The sequence below is a fragment of the Syngnathoides biaculeatus genome, chromosome 5 (genome assembly GCF_019802595.1).
Source record: "Syngnathoides biaculeatus isolate LvHL_M chromosome 5, ASM1980259v1, whole genome shotgun sequence".
Lineage (NCBI taxonomy): Eukaryota > Metazoa > Chordata > Actinopteri > Syngnathiformes > Syngnathidae > Syngnathoides > Syngnathoides biaculeatus.
This window is the reverse complement of record NC_084644.1, coordinates 13,228,703-13,243,653: the sequence shown is the minus strand read 5'-3', so window position 1 is coordinate 13,243,653 and position 14,951 is coordinate 13,228,703. Positions and strand designations below refer to the sequence as shown.

The 14,951-nt window shown below is 41.4% G+C and overlaps 1 protein-coding gene across 2 annotated transcripts; it reads right to left on the bottom strand.

The window, feature by feature from the left end:
• Positions 1-130: 130 nt before the first annotated feature.
• On the bottom strand, positions 131-13,065 carry cyth2 (cytohesin 2). 2 transcript variants are annotated; one of them, XM_061820465.1, is made up of 12 exons: positions 12,855-13,063; positions 10,224-10,374; positions 8,443-8,509; positions 8,235-8,353; positions 8,076-8,156; positions 7,719-7,831; positions 7,063-7,211; positions 6,874-6,985; positions 6,365-6,441; positions 5,397-5,468; positions 4,252-4,406; positions 131-2,690 (listed from the first exon to the last, which is right to left on the bottom strand). In XM_061820465.1, the coding sequence occupies exons 1-12, from the start codon at positions 12,919-12,921 to the stop codon at positions 2,603-2,605; spliced, it is 1,251 nt and encodes a 416-aa protein (XP_061676449.1). In that variant the 5' UTR covers positions 12,922-13,063; the 3' UTR covers positions 131-2,602. The 2 variants fall into 2 exon arrangements, with proteins under 2 accessions (XP_061676449.1, XP_061676448.1); XM_061820464.1 differs by lacking the exon at positions 131-2,690 and having other exon boundaries at positions 2,728-4,406; positions 12,855-13,065.
• Between the last annotated feature and the right edge of the window lie 1,886 nt (positions 13,066-14,951).

Sequence of the window (14,951 nt, the reverse complement as noted above, 5' to 3'; positions counted from 1 at the left end):
TGTTTTTTTATTGGTCCATTCTATATCAACAGGTGTGTTTATTTGTGAGCAGAAGGTTACTACTGTGATAAAAATACACGGGTTGTTTTGTGTTTGTTTTTCATTCTTTTGGGGACAACTGAATGAACACAAATCCAATCAACAGTCAATCATCACCTTTTTATTGTTACACAGCAGTTTACTGGCACCGGGGTGTGTGTGTGTTTTGCACCATTGCTACATTTACATCATACCTAGCTCAGTTTTCACCTTACCATTAAGTAAATAAATAAATAGAAAAAAGACATTTTCAGAAAGAGGTGGCTCAGAAACAAAAGTTTCGCTGTGCACTGTTTGTAACATTTTGCTGACTTGTTTTTTTTTTTTTTGGCAACTTTGCACTTCAAGAATTCCCAGACGGTTGAAGGAGGCCTGCAGGCAAAACACGCAGGAGTACAAACGAGACTCGCAGAAGGCCAGTTTTTTTGTAAGCTTTGGGAGAGTAACGAGTAACGTAAAGGCAACTCACAAACATTTTGTTCGTACGATTGACCGCCGCGTCCGTAAAGGTCCAAATACGATCGGCGTCATCATTCAGGTTCATGCTACTTTTTTTTTTTTTTTTTTATTAACAACTAAAATACTTGGAAAAAGGACCATAAAGTCCTCTGAGGGCCATCAAAATACATGATGATGAAACAAATGTCTTTTTTATAACACTTCCCACTTTTGCCGGGGTGTGTGATGAGGGGCATCTGAGCCTACCAGCTGTAGGTGACCCAGCCCTGCTCTAAAAACTTCTTGGTGAGTCAAGTCACTGACGCATGTCCGTCGCAATAACTGATAAAGTGCAGTAAAACAAATAACGCAGCTCTAGTTCTCTGTCTACAAAAACTAATATGCTTCAAATTTGACTCACCAAAAACAAGGACAATGTATCACACACACACACACAAGTATCTGAATTTATGGGCAGATACTCTGTGTTCCTTGGACACTGGGAAGCAAAATAATGAAGAAAAAAAAAGACGTGTGGCTTCTAATCAGAGTCACTGATGGTGTTGTGGGACACTCGCCTGACTGTTGCAGGCAGGTTCAGTTCCCACTCGGTGATGGTGTCTACATGCACCCTGCGACTGATTGGTGACCAATTCAGGGTGTAGTCTGCCTTCCTCCCAGTTAGCTGGGATAGGCTCGAGCATTCCCGTGACCCTTGAGAGGATAAGCGGCTCGGAAATTGGATGGATGGCATATAATCTAGTAGATGCTTGTGCTTCACCCGGCAAAACTTTAAAAAAAATGTCCTCGTGGCTCTTCTTCTAGGCAACAAGGAACACAAGAAACACTTCTCGACTCAGTGCTCTAACGTCTGTCGACATGCGCTCATACAGTAGCTCGTACAAAAAAGAAACAATAAATTAAATGGCCTCTACATGGGTGCTATAAACAAATAATATAACATCTATTTACAAGGAAAAAAAAAAAAGTGTTCCATAGTAATGAGCTGCCTTCATGGGAGGCCGGTTGAGGAAGAGGTCAAAATGTCATATCTTCATTTAATTATCAATACAGGCTGGTGTAATGACATAATATCGGTGGTGGGTGGGCTTGTTGTTGTACTGTACAGTGTTCCCCTGGCTATTCGCAATTCTCTACTTGCGAATGTACTTCTTTTCTTGACATTTCCTCCAATATTCACAGGAAAAACTCAATTATTCTCTGTTTGGTGCTCTTTCTGAAACATCCTAAAATGCCCATCTCGGTCTCAAGAAGCTACAGTGTTACCTTGCATATCCACAACTTGCATATGTACTGCTTTGGCACCATCTTTTTTGATAAGGAACTATGTAGACTCGAGGAGCTCAGTAAAACTGATTTGCAACCATCTTCAGGCATCTACAGGCAACTTCAAAACCTGGGGTCAATTACTCATGAATTTTCCCAAATTAAGGCTGAATGTTGAAGTTAGGGGACTATATTCTGTTCGAAATGCCAAACCCCCATCAAACAGAAAAGTAGTGCTTTCGTACCATCTTGTTGCATACATGAGCAATTACCCATTGTCAGTTATTCACTGATATTCATTCGTTTTGCACAGCTGTCAAAATAAATACATGTATCTGTATTACCACATCACTGTTAAACTTTGCTGAGGGACAGTGTTTTTTTTATGTCTTAAACATATTCCCTGCCAAATGACTGTTATCGTACTAGAGCAGCTCCAACTCCAGGAGACAAATTCCAGAAATATTACGACACAGCACTATTTTAGGCCAATGCCTTCTCTAATAGAAGCTCCGTACCAGAGTTCAACACAGTTTCTTGGCACCGTGATGCCACAAAATTGCACCAAAGCTCTACTTTATTTGCAAAAAGAGCTTTTGGATTTTCAGAAAGAGCACAAAAACAGGATAGGTGTGCAAAGAATCGTGCATACTTGGGGGCGCACCGCTTATGATGACCATTTTGTGGCTTAACTGTCCTGTCTTTTTTTTTTTACAACAGTTCCTCGGAGGTGTTTTTAGGACAGTATGGTGTTCCTCACCCGTTGATGTAATGGTGTTCTAGTGTTTGTGGAGGGAAGGAGATGAGGATGGGAGGACAAAAGGATGGAGGTAATACTCTAGGGCTGCTCTTCTTTCTTCTTCAGCGATATACGTTTCTTTCTGGCAGCAAGCATTTCGTAGAAGGGGTCCACACTAACTGCAGATCTGGCATGACGACAGACACAAAAACACACACGCGGCTCACTCAAAGGAAGTACATCTTGATTCAAGTATTTAAATGCAAATGAATGTATTTTAAAAAACACATATAATGAAATACAGAGGAACCTCGGAATTTGAACGTTTTGGTACTTGTACAAATCGTTTTTCGACCCAATTCTCAAACCCATGTTGACTGGGTGGCCCGCTCAAGCAGAGCGATGAAATATGCACACGGGATGATGCAGAGACGAGCCGCTGCTCACTTGGGGTCTCGCAGTCACTCACAGCACGCCTGTGGATGCTCATAGCGTGATTCTTTCATGTTATTTTCCAGTATTTTCTTTGCCATGGGCACAAAGAAAGACAGCAGCGCTACCAGCAGTGAAGGAAAAGTAAAGGTGAGTGAACCAGAGGGGATCTAAGAATGGAAATGCAGTGTGTGTTTGTTACAGCTCTTGCTACCAAGTAGGGATCGCAACCGGTTACAAATAACCGGTTATAACCGGTTTTCGGTTTTTTAAAACCGAAACTGTAATCGGACTTTCGAAATTGGTTAAAATTTCCAATCATTTCTTCCGGTTCCGGTACTCCACATTGCGCTATTTTTTCAATATCACTTCCACTTTTTTCAAGTTTCGCTGTTAGAGTAAAGTTGGACTCAAAAGAACATTCAGTTAAATCAAAGACACATAAAACATGGCATCAAGGAAACGCTCCAAAGTATGGGAGTACTTTACAAGAAGTTGTAGCGCCGGAGAAAAAGGAGTCGGAGGCGGAGTGACGGACACAGGAACAAAACTTGTTTTATTGGCAGACATCAAAACACTACTCACATAACTCTGTGAACTCGTCACTCCGGAAGAGCAACAACAAAAACAGTCCGTGCGGAACCCCGCACCCCAACTCGTGGTCCCGCGGGTGAATTACGTAAATACCACAATGGTACCAGTTTTAAAACCGGTTAATCGTTTTTTTGCTACAGGTGTTCGGTTAAAACCGGTTATGAAAGTAAGCGTTTTTTTGCGATCCTACTACCAAGCAATCCTAAAGAATAAAAATCTTGTGACCAGCAACTACTGTTTCCAAAGGAATGACCACAGATAATAGAAGAAATGGAGAAGCTACCAGAGAATTACGCAGTCAAATCATGGAGGGGTGACTTCGACACTCCCTCCTTCCCTCTTGAGTACCTCTGATGCCATCGCACCGCCACCAAAAAGGTAAATGATACACATTTAAATTGCTTTAAGTTTATGCATTTTTATTGTTTAAATGCAGGGAGTACATGTTTTTACGTTTTACAATTTAGAGGTTGGGAACGTATTAAACTCATTTACATTAGTTCCTATGGGAGAATATGTTCTGGAACTTGAACAACTTCGATTTTGAACACTTCAAATTCCGAGGTTCCACTGTACTTCTGTGTGTTTTAATGTACGTAATATTCAAACTTTTACATTTTGAATTGAACTACGAAAATAAATGAAAATTTCCACCTTGGTCTTCTAACTTATTGAGCTGCACCTGGACATGACATGCACTCTTTCCTGTTTTGTTGACATACTTGATGCTGTGGATCCACTCGTCCTTCTCCTCGGGCGTGGGGGCGGAGATGCGGTATACCATGTGGTTTCCCTCCACCACCCGGCCATCCGCTTCTGTCTTGCAAGCCTTGATCAGTTGACCACGGTTGTTGGGAATGTACAACTCAAAGCAGTTCTGTTAGGACGAGACAAGCGCAGCTGGATGATATGCAACACAATTTAAAAAAACTTTTAAGGCTGTAATTACAATATTGGTCCAAGTACCCAATTCTATCCTCCAAGTATGACGTTGATACTTTATGATCCTTTGCATTTTAAGTGCTTTGCCACCATCTTGTGGCATCTACATATCGTAATTTTCGGCCTATAAACCGCGACCTTTTTCACACGCTTTGAACCCTGAGGCTTATGCCGTGATGCAGCTAATTTTTCCATTTTTTTAACGGCCACAAGGGGGCACTCGAGCGGAAAAGGTAAGAGTGAGACCGGTGGAATATATGTGCCGAGGAAGTGACCTTTACCGGTCCGGCCCTGTTAGCGTTACGCTAGCGTGTTACTTTGTGTCTCAGTTATTTTTACCAGTATGTTTTTTTTTTTAAACCGGCCCTGTTAGCGCAGCAACACTAGCGTCAAACTCTCTGTGTACCGTCCTTCTTTGTAAATATCTCGTGTTTCAATGTCGGTTTCAATGTGGGCACTTGCAGCCTTTACAAGGCTGCGAGCAATATATATACCAAATGGTATTTCCTTTATAAATGTACTAGGTTAGGCTTATAATCAATAATAATAATAATTACGGTATATCCAATTAAAACCTCTCTGAGAGGGAATCAAGTTTCACTGTCACAGCTCAGTGCCTAGTCCCCACAAACAGGGGAACTCTGTTTCGATAACAACAAGAGGCCATTGAAATATTCTATCTGCATGTTTATGCCATCCATTTGGTCATATTGGTACAAATATCTGGTACATATCCAATTTTTATATCTAGGGAAATGGCCAAGTTCCAATCTGAAAAAACCCAATACCCATGTGTTTTTCCATTCCTATTACATATCGCAATTGTGACACTTGAGGGCAGTAGAGGGGAAAAACAAACAAAAAAATGGCCTTGTGTCAAGTATTCAATCTAAATCCGGCTGCGCTGCATGGAATGTGACCTTACCGGTTTGCGTGGGTCCTCTACTTCGCGGATACTGAGATTCTCCAAAGGGATGATGCCTCGAGGTTCTTTGTCCTGTTAGTGGAATGAACGAATGAAAATACACACACACACGCACGCACGCACGTACACAGTCAGAGCACAATAGGGTAGCTGTGGTCAACATGACTAAGACACAATCTAGCACAAGCCACCAGTAAAGATATGGCCTTCTGTGAACTGTGAGATACTTTTAAGAAATGCATAAGTCACCCAACTTGTTCTACTTCGAAGGTTGAAACCATTCCGATAAACACAAATGAACACAGACTGTGGCCATCTCCTATTGCAAAGGAGCGCCAAGTCTTGAGTGCGTATGGATCATTTTCATGAGGCCAATTCATATCCAAATTCTATCTTAAAAATGTATTTTTTTCTGTGAAGTACAAGAAGCAGTCAATAAGCAATGAGCCCAATTTAATTTAACCTACTATTATTATATTTTTCATCTTGAAATTTTCAGTTTGTAGTTTAAAAAATACTTGTATATACTTGAAAAAAAGGTGTGTTTAAGCCCCTCCTGTTTCTTTCAGCCGATTTCAAAATGAAATCATTGTTGGATGCCCGTCAGAACTAGAGAGCTATGATTGAATGTGTGGCTTTGGAAGGGGACACACCACTAAAAATTTTCCAAAGGTTGCAAAATGCGTATGGAGTTAGGATTATAGGATTAGATTGATGACATATGATGGAGATGTTACCAGTGGTGACTCTCTGATCTTTTCTGAACAGTTCCTCAATCCTAACACTATTCCTCGGATGAACGGCTTGTCTTGGAAGCCAGTCAAAGCAGGCACTTGTTCATGACCTTTGATCCTGGACACCCACCTTATGCCTGACATTGTAGCCCATTTCAGCATCCCTAATAACACGTGTGGTTTACATCATCAGACTCCATTAAAGAAGTGTGTGCCACATGTATGCAGACTTACTGTTGTATATTCAAAGTAGTACAGGCAGTTGTCTGTGAGGATGAACCATCGCCTTTTCCAGGTTTTCACTCTTCCCCCTGAAACAAAGTGAAAACTGTCAATATCGGATGGCTTCAAAAATGTTTAACCCTCTAGTGGCTAGCTACCTTTCTACATGCGTGAACGCAACTTGGTCAGTACATACCTCCTGAGAAAACAAGCAGCGGCAGCGGAAGGTGGAAATCGCAGGAGAAGAAGCGGAAGACAAAAAGGGACCAGCGGATTTATTTAGAGGGAGACGGGACAGTGGAAGAGAGAGAGACAGAGGAGGACATGGTACATTAATTAGTGACACAGATCACAAGCCCCCACCATGCCATGCAACAAAAGCTCCAAAGCAAGCCTCTTGCTTGACATCTAGCTGTCAGGTACATTGAGGGGACACGCTCACCACCCGACAAAGCTCCAGAAGTGAACAGCAACCTCATAACATCTATGAGTATATTTGTGGACAGTAGTCTCCATCTCACCGAGTTTGAGCAGCCAACCCTCTCTGTCGGGGTTAAAGAAGGTGTGTGTGAGGTCGTTGCCGTCATCCTCTGGGATCTTGAAGGGCTCATTTTTAATACTTTCATACAAATTCTTGAAAGAGAATAGAAGAATCACAAAAGAGCTCCGGTGTGATGTTTGGGTAGCAGACGGCGTGGAGGCTGGCGTACTCGCAGGAGGTCCTCGGGCAGGTCTCCTCCGTCGTTGATGCCTCGGTTCATGGAGATGAAGCGGTCCATGCCCGGCTTGTCCCTCACGTTGGGGTTGTGAAGGCTGGTGTTGAGCATGATGATGGCGAATGACAGTACGTAACATGTGTCTGGAAAGAAGGAGGGATTCAAATCACAATTAAGGTTACCCGAAGGCAGACTAATGAAACATCAGAAGATTTGACCCACATTTATGAGCTAAATTCTAATACAGCGGGACCTTGAGCTACAAGTTATATTTGTTTCATGGCCTCGCTTGCAATTCCCTTTACTCAAAGAAGCATCAAATCAAATACATTTTACTGATTTGAAATGCCAATAATCCTAAATGCATAAAAAATAATGAATAAATAAATCATTTTTTGTTACATTTTTGATAAAGAATTAAACAAAATGTACAGGGTGTCCTAAAAGTGACTAGAGTCGCGCTTGATCTATAGCAGATTCAGTGCATTGCCTTTTTTTCCCCACCCCCTCCCCCCTTTTTTAAAAGCCAGAATGGCTTCCAGTACGTGCTATATAACGTAAGGCGCATTGATACAACGTGGATTGATACAAGCCACACCCCAGCGCAAATTTCGCACGACATTGACCAATGAGAGCACGAGTGTGTGTACCTGTGCTCTGGAAGACACCAGGGTTACAACGACAGTACCGCTGAGCAAAGGCCTCCATCATTCTGTCAATCTTCTGGGCCTCACCGGGCAGACGGAAACTCCACAAAAATTGTCTGCAATTATACACAAAACATACTTTCAGTCAATAAGCTTTTCATCATGTGGTGTAGACTAAATTGAATATCAGATTAGACTAAGAACAGCATTAAACTCTCTGGACTGTGAGATCACCTGGTTGGTCTCATGAAGACTGTGTGCTTGAGTTATGTGTGGCAGCTTCCATTATAGCACATGTTTGTTTAGCACAAAGTCCACGGATTCCAAATCAAAAGTTTCCCTTTCACAGTTAACGCTTACCTGAGGGCCTGGACGAGGTTGAGATCCGTGAACTCGTGCAGGTCAACGAAAGCCTGGAGGACTTTGATGTTGAAGTCGTCCCTGGAGCAGAGAAGCAACTGAGCAATGAGCCTCACGTGGAATCAGAAGAGATAAAGATGTAGATTAAAAATGTTCCACCTTTCTCCAAGGTAATCACCAATTGCCGTCTTGTTGAGGCCCTCTCCTTTGTAGAGGAACTGAGCAATGTCCTCTGGAGTGTGTCTGAGGAGCTCGTTCTCGACCAGAAACACGATGCCCTGCAAAAACGAACACACACCTTGTCACCGTCCGTGCTCCTCACTGTAAGACTTAAAACTTTGTACAAGCAGTGTTTGAATATTCCTACCTTTTTAGGATCCATGTTGAACTTCTTCCTTCCCATAGCAACATGTCTATTTTTCTGCAGGGTTTTACTGCACAGTGGACAGAAGAAAAAGTGTGATAACTACAATGGAAAGAGTGTTGGCGCATTGAATTCGAGTAGAGAGTTGAACATATGAAGTTAAAGGTACAGCAAATCAAAATTAAATTCAAAATGTCTGGAAGACTAAGCCTATAGAACAAAAGTCGTTCATTTTAAAATTGATTCATTATAATTTAATTAAGGCTGCTCCTATAATGATACGGATATAGTTGATACTGTACGTTTGTACTCATACTTGAAAAATGCTACGAGACCAAAACGCCGATACCACTTCACCAGCATGACGTGTTATTCTGCCCTCTCGCCCATTGTGCAGTTTGGCAGATAATGACCTGCTCCTCAAAGACCCCAATTGCTTGTTTCAAGCTGTTTATTCCCACCCCGTTTTGGAGTTTAATAAAAAACTAACAGAAGACAGAGGGGATCACATCTAAAAAGGTACGTTTTGTAATTCACTCTGACACTCTCACAGTGCCCCGAGAGTGCAGTGTTCAGAGAGGTAGAGCCTGGTCCGGCTGTTCTGTCTCCTCACTCAGAGCTCTGGTAGTGTATGCCGGTACTCCAAGTGTGGCGCTATGAAAAACCCAAAATGGCCCACTCAAAAAATGCTCTGTTTTCGAACGTTCCGCAGTGTAACGAAGGCGCTTGGAGTGAATTTCTGAATGTATGAACAAACACAATTCACAAAACACATACTTTTGGCCCACAAAAGTCCATTATCTTAGGGCTAACACAATAAATCAAAAAGCCATTACAGGCTAAGGTAATTAGGGCTGACATTGCAGTATAGTATAAAGATTTACAAAATATTCATGTGCAAATGTTACAGCAAAATATATTCCATACATTCCTTTGATCGTGCAAAAAATGTGTTATATTGATCCACTTCCAGCTGTTTGACGTGTTTTTGTTTTGCGTGAACTTCCAATGCGTTGAAACCTCTTGATCCATAGTCAATAGTATCCTCACAGCACGTGCACAATGCTTTACCAGGTCGATCGAAATTGCGAATTAAGTCGCTTAACAAAGTGGCAACTTCCTTCTTTCCAACTGTATCGACGATTTCTCGATCCATCTAGTCCCATCGGAACTTATTTTTGACATATCAATTTCTTTCACTTGAGAGGAGTCTTTCCTCTTGAGCACCGCCAGCGTGTTGACTTGAGAATGGCCCCATGAACTGCCTCGTATACAACAACCGTTTTCATTGGTCAGAAGGTATACATTCAACCAATCAACTGACGCGTACCTAATCTTGCACCTCGCTTCCAAAAGTCGGATGGGGAAATGAACGAGTGTGGATTCTGCACGGGTTACGGTCGGAATATTGCAGAAATAGAGATTTTTTTTAGTCACTGCAATTTATAAAGACAGAAGTCCACCTATAAACGGAAAAATCACGTCTGAACACGTTGATGATTTAAAAAAAACATTTTCATCACAATTGCAAGATGTTATTAGACAAGACTTCAAGCTATCTATCTAATGGTAATATTTTCAAAATATGAACAAATTCTTATCCAGCATCTCATAATGGATAGTGTTCGACCTCATTGGTTCCACTGTTAAGAACAATCATAACACAGATTTGTGTGGTTTAAAGGATAATTGAAATCCCATTTCAGCACGACATCACTAGAATTGCTTTTAAGAGTGTTTCATGACGCACGACAATAACTGGGCTTCCCGTGTTAACATCCCACCTGCCCTCTGTGCTGGCCTCCAGGCCCTCCACCTCCAAAATGGCCTCCCGGAGTTCCTCGCGGAGCCTCTGGATCTCCTGCAGCAGGACCCCCTTCCTCCTGCGGATGTCTTCCAGCTCCGAGCGCTCCTCTGGGCTCAGGTCCACTGGGACTGCAGAGAAGAATGAGCTCAATAGCACTGCCACTCAAGTCATGACAAACGGTGCCTGCATTCCAACAATATGACCACAGGTGTTCACTATCTTAAAATGAATCACCAACTGCATTGTTACCCAAATTGGGAATAATACACTACTGCCATTGTTAACAGGAAGTTAAAAAGAGAGGAAAGAAACTGCATGGGCTGGGGCAGAATTAAAAAAAAAAAAAAACACACACAATGGTGTGGACAAGTCAGTCATCCATCCATTTTTATACAATGTATCCTGTTCAGGATCACTGAAGCATATATCAGCTGAAAAAAAAAAAACAGCCTGTGGACTGGTTACAAGCCAATCACAGGCCACATAAACAAACAGTCACCGTTAGTAACTGTAGACCAACCAGAACGTAGTTTCGCACAAATATTACTGAATGAAAAATTGATACAAAGTTAGAAATGAGAAGAACAAAGACAAAGTCCTGTTAGGGGTCGCCACAGCGTGTTATCTCAGATGAACGCACATTTGTTTGGCACAGTTTTACGCCGGATGCCCTTCTTGACACAACCCCTCTGCATTTTATCTGGGGAGAGAAGCTTCATCATCTGGCATTCCCAGGCGGTCTCCCATCCAAGTACTAACCAGGGCCAAACCCGCTGAGCTTCCGAGATCGGGCGTTCTCAGGGTAGCATGGCCGTAAACTCCCATCAATTAACTGAGTAATCAAATTTGATTTTGCATTATCAAACAACCAAGAGCATGCCCAGTGGAGATATTGGGGTCGCCATCCTCATATTCATCAGTGGTGTAGGGCCTGGCCTGGTGAGTGACGTGAGAGTGTAGAGTTGGCTGGCTGTGAACTGGCAACTGTGTTACTGTAAATTGGCTTGAGCTAGGGCCATTTGTTTTCTGACCGTTTGCTCAATTAAGTCATTGAAAATTCACGTTTGTTCAGAGCTGGTCTCTATCCTTGTCTTTTACCTTAGTCCATGTGAGGGAAAATGATCCCATTGAGGGATAAAAGGATTTTGTTTTCACTATTTTTTCATCTATTAATCATTTTATTAATTCTTGCAAACCTAAAATAATTTGTCAAGAAAAAAATTAATGGTATCAAAACACTTTGTATACCAAAGCACCTGTCTACTCAAGGTTGAATTATTATTGAAACCAAAACATCAAAAGCACCGCTTTCTTTTAAAGGTGACAGTTTTGGAATGTTCAGGACTTTTTTTCTGCGGGGCAGCCCTCTATTCCACTACAAGAGTTATGCTCCTGCCCTGAACCCAAATAAGGGCTATCAGTAGTAAACTGAGAATCTGTAAACCAGAATTTACTTGAGGATCATTATATGGGATTAACGTAATATGTGGCAGCACGATGGCGGAGGTGGAAAGCGTTGGCCTCACAGTTCTGAGGTCTGGGGTTCAATCCTGGTCCCGCCTGTGTGGAGTTTGCATGTTCTCCCCATGCCTGCGTGGGATTTCTCCGGGCACTCCGGTTACCTCCCACATCCCAAAAACATGCAACATCAATTGGGCGTTCTAAATTGCCCCTAGGAGTGATTGTGAGTGTGACTGTTGTCTGTCTCCATGTGCCCTGCGATTGGCCGGCAACCAGTTCAAGGTGAACCTTGCCTCCTGCCGGTTGACACCTGGAATAGGCTCCAGCACTCCCACGACCCTTGTGAGGATAAGCAGCTAAGAAAATGGATGGTTGTAATATGCTCACAAATGTAGACATTGTAAGAGAGGAAAAAGTGGAGGCAAACGTTTTTTTTGGCTCATGAAAATGAATGATTGTTGCATTATACAGAGATTATTAAAAGGAATGTTGTTACTAATTTTAGTTGTACGTAGCTTCTTTGAAAACCTACAAAAGCTTTAAAAAACCGTACAGGTTTTAGTGAATTCAAATTTCTTCTCGATAAATTTTGGTTGGATTTTTCCATCAACAGTAAAGTTAAAAAAAAGGAAAATAAACGCCCAGATTAAAAACCCGCCCTCCGAATTATGAGGTGGACAAACTGACCACTAAATCACCGTGCTGAAAGCAATAAATTCAAAACAAAACAAGCTGCCCCATTCTCCAACAGCCACGCCCACAGTCGGCATCCACGAGCACAATAGCACACTGCTTGTAATTAGCCGGGATTACGCATCAAATATTTAAAACAAAAACACACGCGCTGAGTAAGGTGAAGCCAAGAGGCGTTTAACGTCCACCGGCCGGCCTCACCAGAAGCACTAGCAGAACCGATCGATATTATGCTAACAGCTGCGTCAGTGTAATCCTAGAACGAGAGTGTTTCCCAAAATTTTAAGCACTACTTACGAACAATTTCTGTTCATTTGCGTTGCAAATGTGTACTTAATGGCATTTGTGTTTGTCAAAACTCACGAAATAAGACGACCCAGAACCTCATCTGGCTAGCCGCAGCTAGCGTAATGTTAATGTCTACGTAAAACTAGCTCCTCGCTCTGTCACTTACTGTAGTCCAAGTCCTCCATTTTCAGCGCTTTACTTTTAGGCATAAATATTTCCGAGTCGACTGTCATTCAATAGCAGAAAAATGTGGATATATATGCAAATATATCCTCCAAAGTGAAAGGAAAGAGAAAAAACACGACAACTAGTGGCGTCGGACCACAGACAGACAAAGAAGTGGCGACGATACCGGAAGCGGTGAGTGGTAATCGAGGGTAGTGTTTCCGGTCAGTGTTTTTTTTCCCCCTTTAGTCATCTTCAAAATATGCACTTGGAGATACAAAAAAAAACTGATTCCAGTTAGCTTTTTTCCCTCTCTAAATGTCACACTTGTGCACTGATATCAAGACTCCAAATTGTAATGTGTTTAAGGAAGCAAAGCAAAGCAAAGCTAATTTATTATTTCATTCACGAGGTAACTCATCGTGCTTTACATGATGAAAGGCATTTGAAAACAGAGATGAAAATTTTAAAACGCGATAAAAACAATTTAAAAAATTAAATAAATTAAAAACAAATATTATTAATGTTAATAATAATAATTTTAAATATTAAAAGAAAAAGACCATTAAAACCGCATATAGTGCAAGTAATATGATCAAAAAGTGTGAGAAAAATAAAGAGTTTTCAACCTGGATTTAAAAACATTCACAGTTGGGGCTGACTTCACCTCTGTTGGCAATTAATTCCATTTGTGTCCAGCATAATAGCTAAATGCTGCTTCACCACGTTTGCTTTGGACTCTGCGCTCCACTATTTAACCCGAGTCAGTCGACCTCAGAGCTCTACTGGGTTTGTATTCCGTAAGCATTTCTTGCATGAATTCAGGAGCTAAATCATTTACTGATTTATAGACCAGTAGCAAAACGTTAAAATCTATTCTAAAGCTGACAGGAAAACAGTGCAAGGACTTTAGGATTGGAATTATATCCTCTGATCGCTTTGTTTTGGTCAGAACCCGAGGTGCAGCATTCTGAATGAGCTGTGGAGCTGTTTAATCTTTTTTTTTTGGGGGGGGGGGGGTCCAGTCAGAAGACCATTAGTCACATCTACTTGAGATAAAAGCATGGATGAGCTTTTCCTGGTCCGCTTGACACATACAAGATTTCACTCTAGATATGTTCTTCAGATGGTAGAAGACAGTTCTTGTGATTGATTTGATATGATTGTTGAAAGTCTGGTCGGACTCAATCAGAACACCAAGGTTTCGGACTTGGTCTTTGGTTTTTAAAGATGGAGAGTCCAGGTATTTACTAACAGCAATTCTCTTTTAATTATTGCCAAAAACAATTGTCTCAGTTTTGTTGTGATTTAGCTGAAGAAAACCCAAGGGTAGCATATACAGGCTGAACAGGAGAGGTCCAAGAACTGACCCTTGAGGGACCCCGTAGGTCAATGCCATTCGCTGAGACAGTGCACCTCCAATGGTCACAAAGTAGCTCCTTTCCTCCAGGTAGGACCCAAACCATTTAAGGACCGTTCCATTTAGTCCTACCCACATTTCCAACCAGTTTAGCAGTATATTGTAATCGACCGTATCAAAAGCGGCGCTGAGATCCAACATGACCAAAATTGACACCTTTCCTGAGTCAGTATTCAACCTTATATCATTTAGCACTTTGATAAGAGTAGATTCTGTAGTGTGATGAGTTTGAAAACCTGATTGAAATTTGTCAAAAATCCATTTAAATTCAAGAAATTGTTGAGCTGATTAAAAATAACTTTTTCAAGAATCTTGGCTATGAACGGGAGATTTGAAATGGGTCTATGGCTTGCTAACATGGAATTGTCCAGTGCTGTTTTATTTTTAGAAGAGGCTTAACAGCAGCTTCTTAAAGAGCTTTAGGAAACTCACCAGACTGAAGTTTAGAGAAAATGTACTAGTTATTTATAAGTGATTGGTATATACAGCAATGGAAAACATTAAATCCAAAATTTATTTATTCCTTAAGAATCTTGGAATATTTGTTATATTAATTTAGCCCTGTCCACCTTAAAATGTTCATTAAAATGCATTTATTCACTCATTTGAGTCGTGAGATTTATTGAGATGAGCGTTTTACTCTCTTATGATTAGCCGGTCGTCATATGCACATTAATA

What these genes read in the sequence shown, in the direction of transcription:
- cyth2 (XM_061820464.1), bottom strand. Translation starts at nt 12,921, where the DNA reads ATGACAGTCGACTCGGAAATATTTATGCCTAAAAGTAAAGCGCTGAAA. An exon ending in AATGGAGGACTTGGACTACA is followed by an intron (nt 10,375 to 12,854) that starts GTAAGTGACAGA and finishes TCTTCTCTGCAG; the next exon opens with TCCCAGTGGACCTGAGCCCA. An exon ending in TGGTGTCTTCCAGAGCACAG is followed by an intron (nt 7,212 to 7,718) that starts GTACACACACTC and finishes CCTTCTTTCCAG; the next exon opens with ACACATGTTACGTACTGTCA.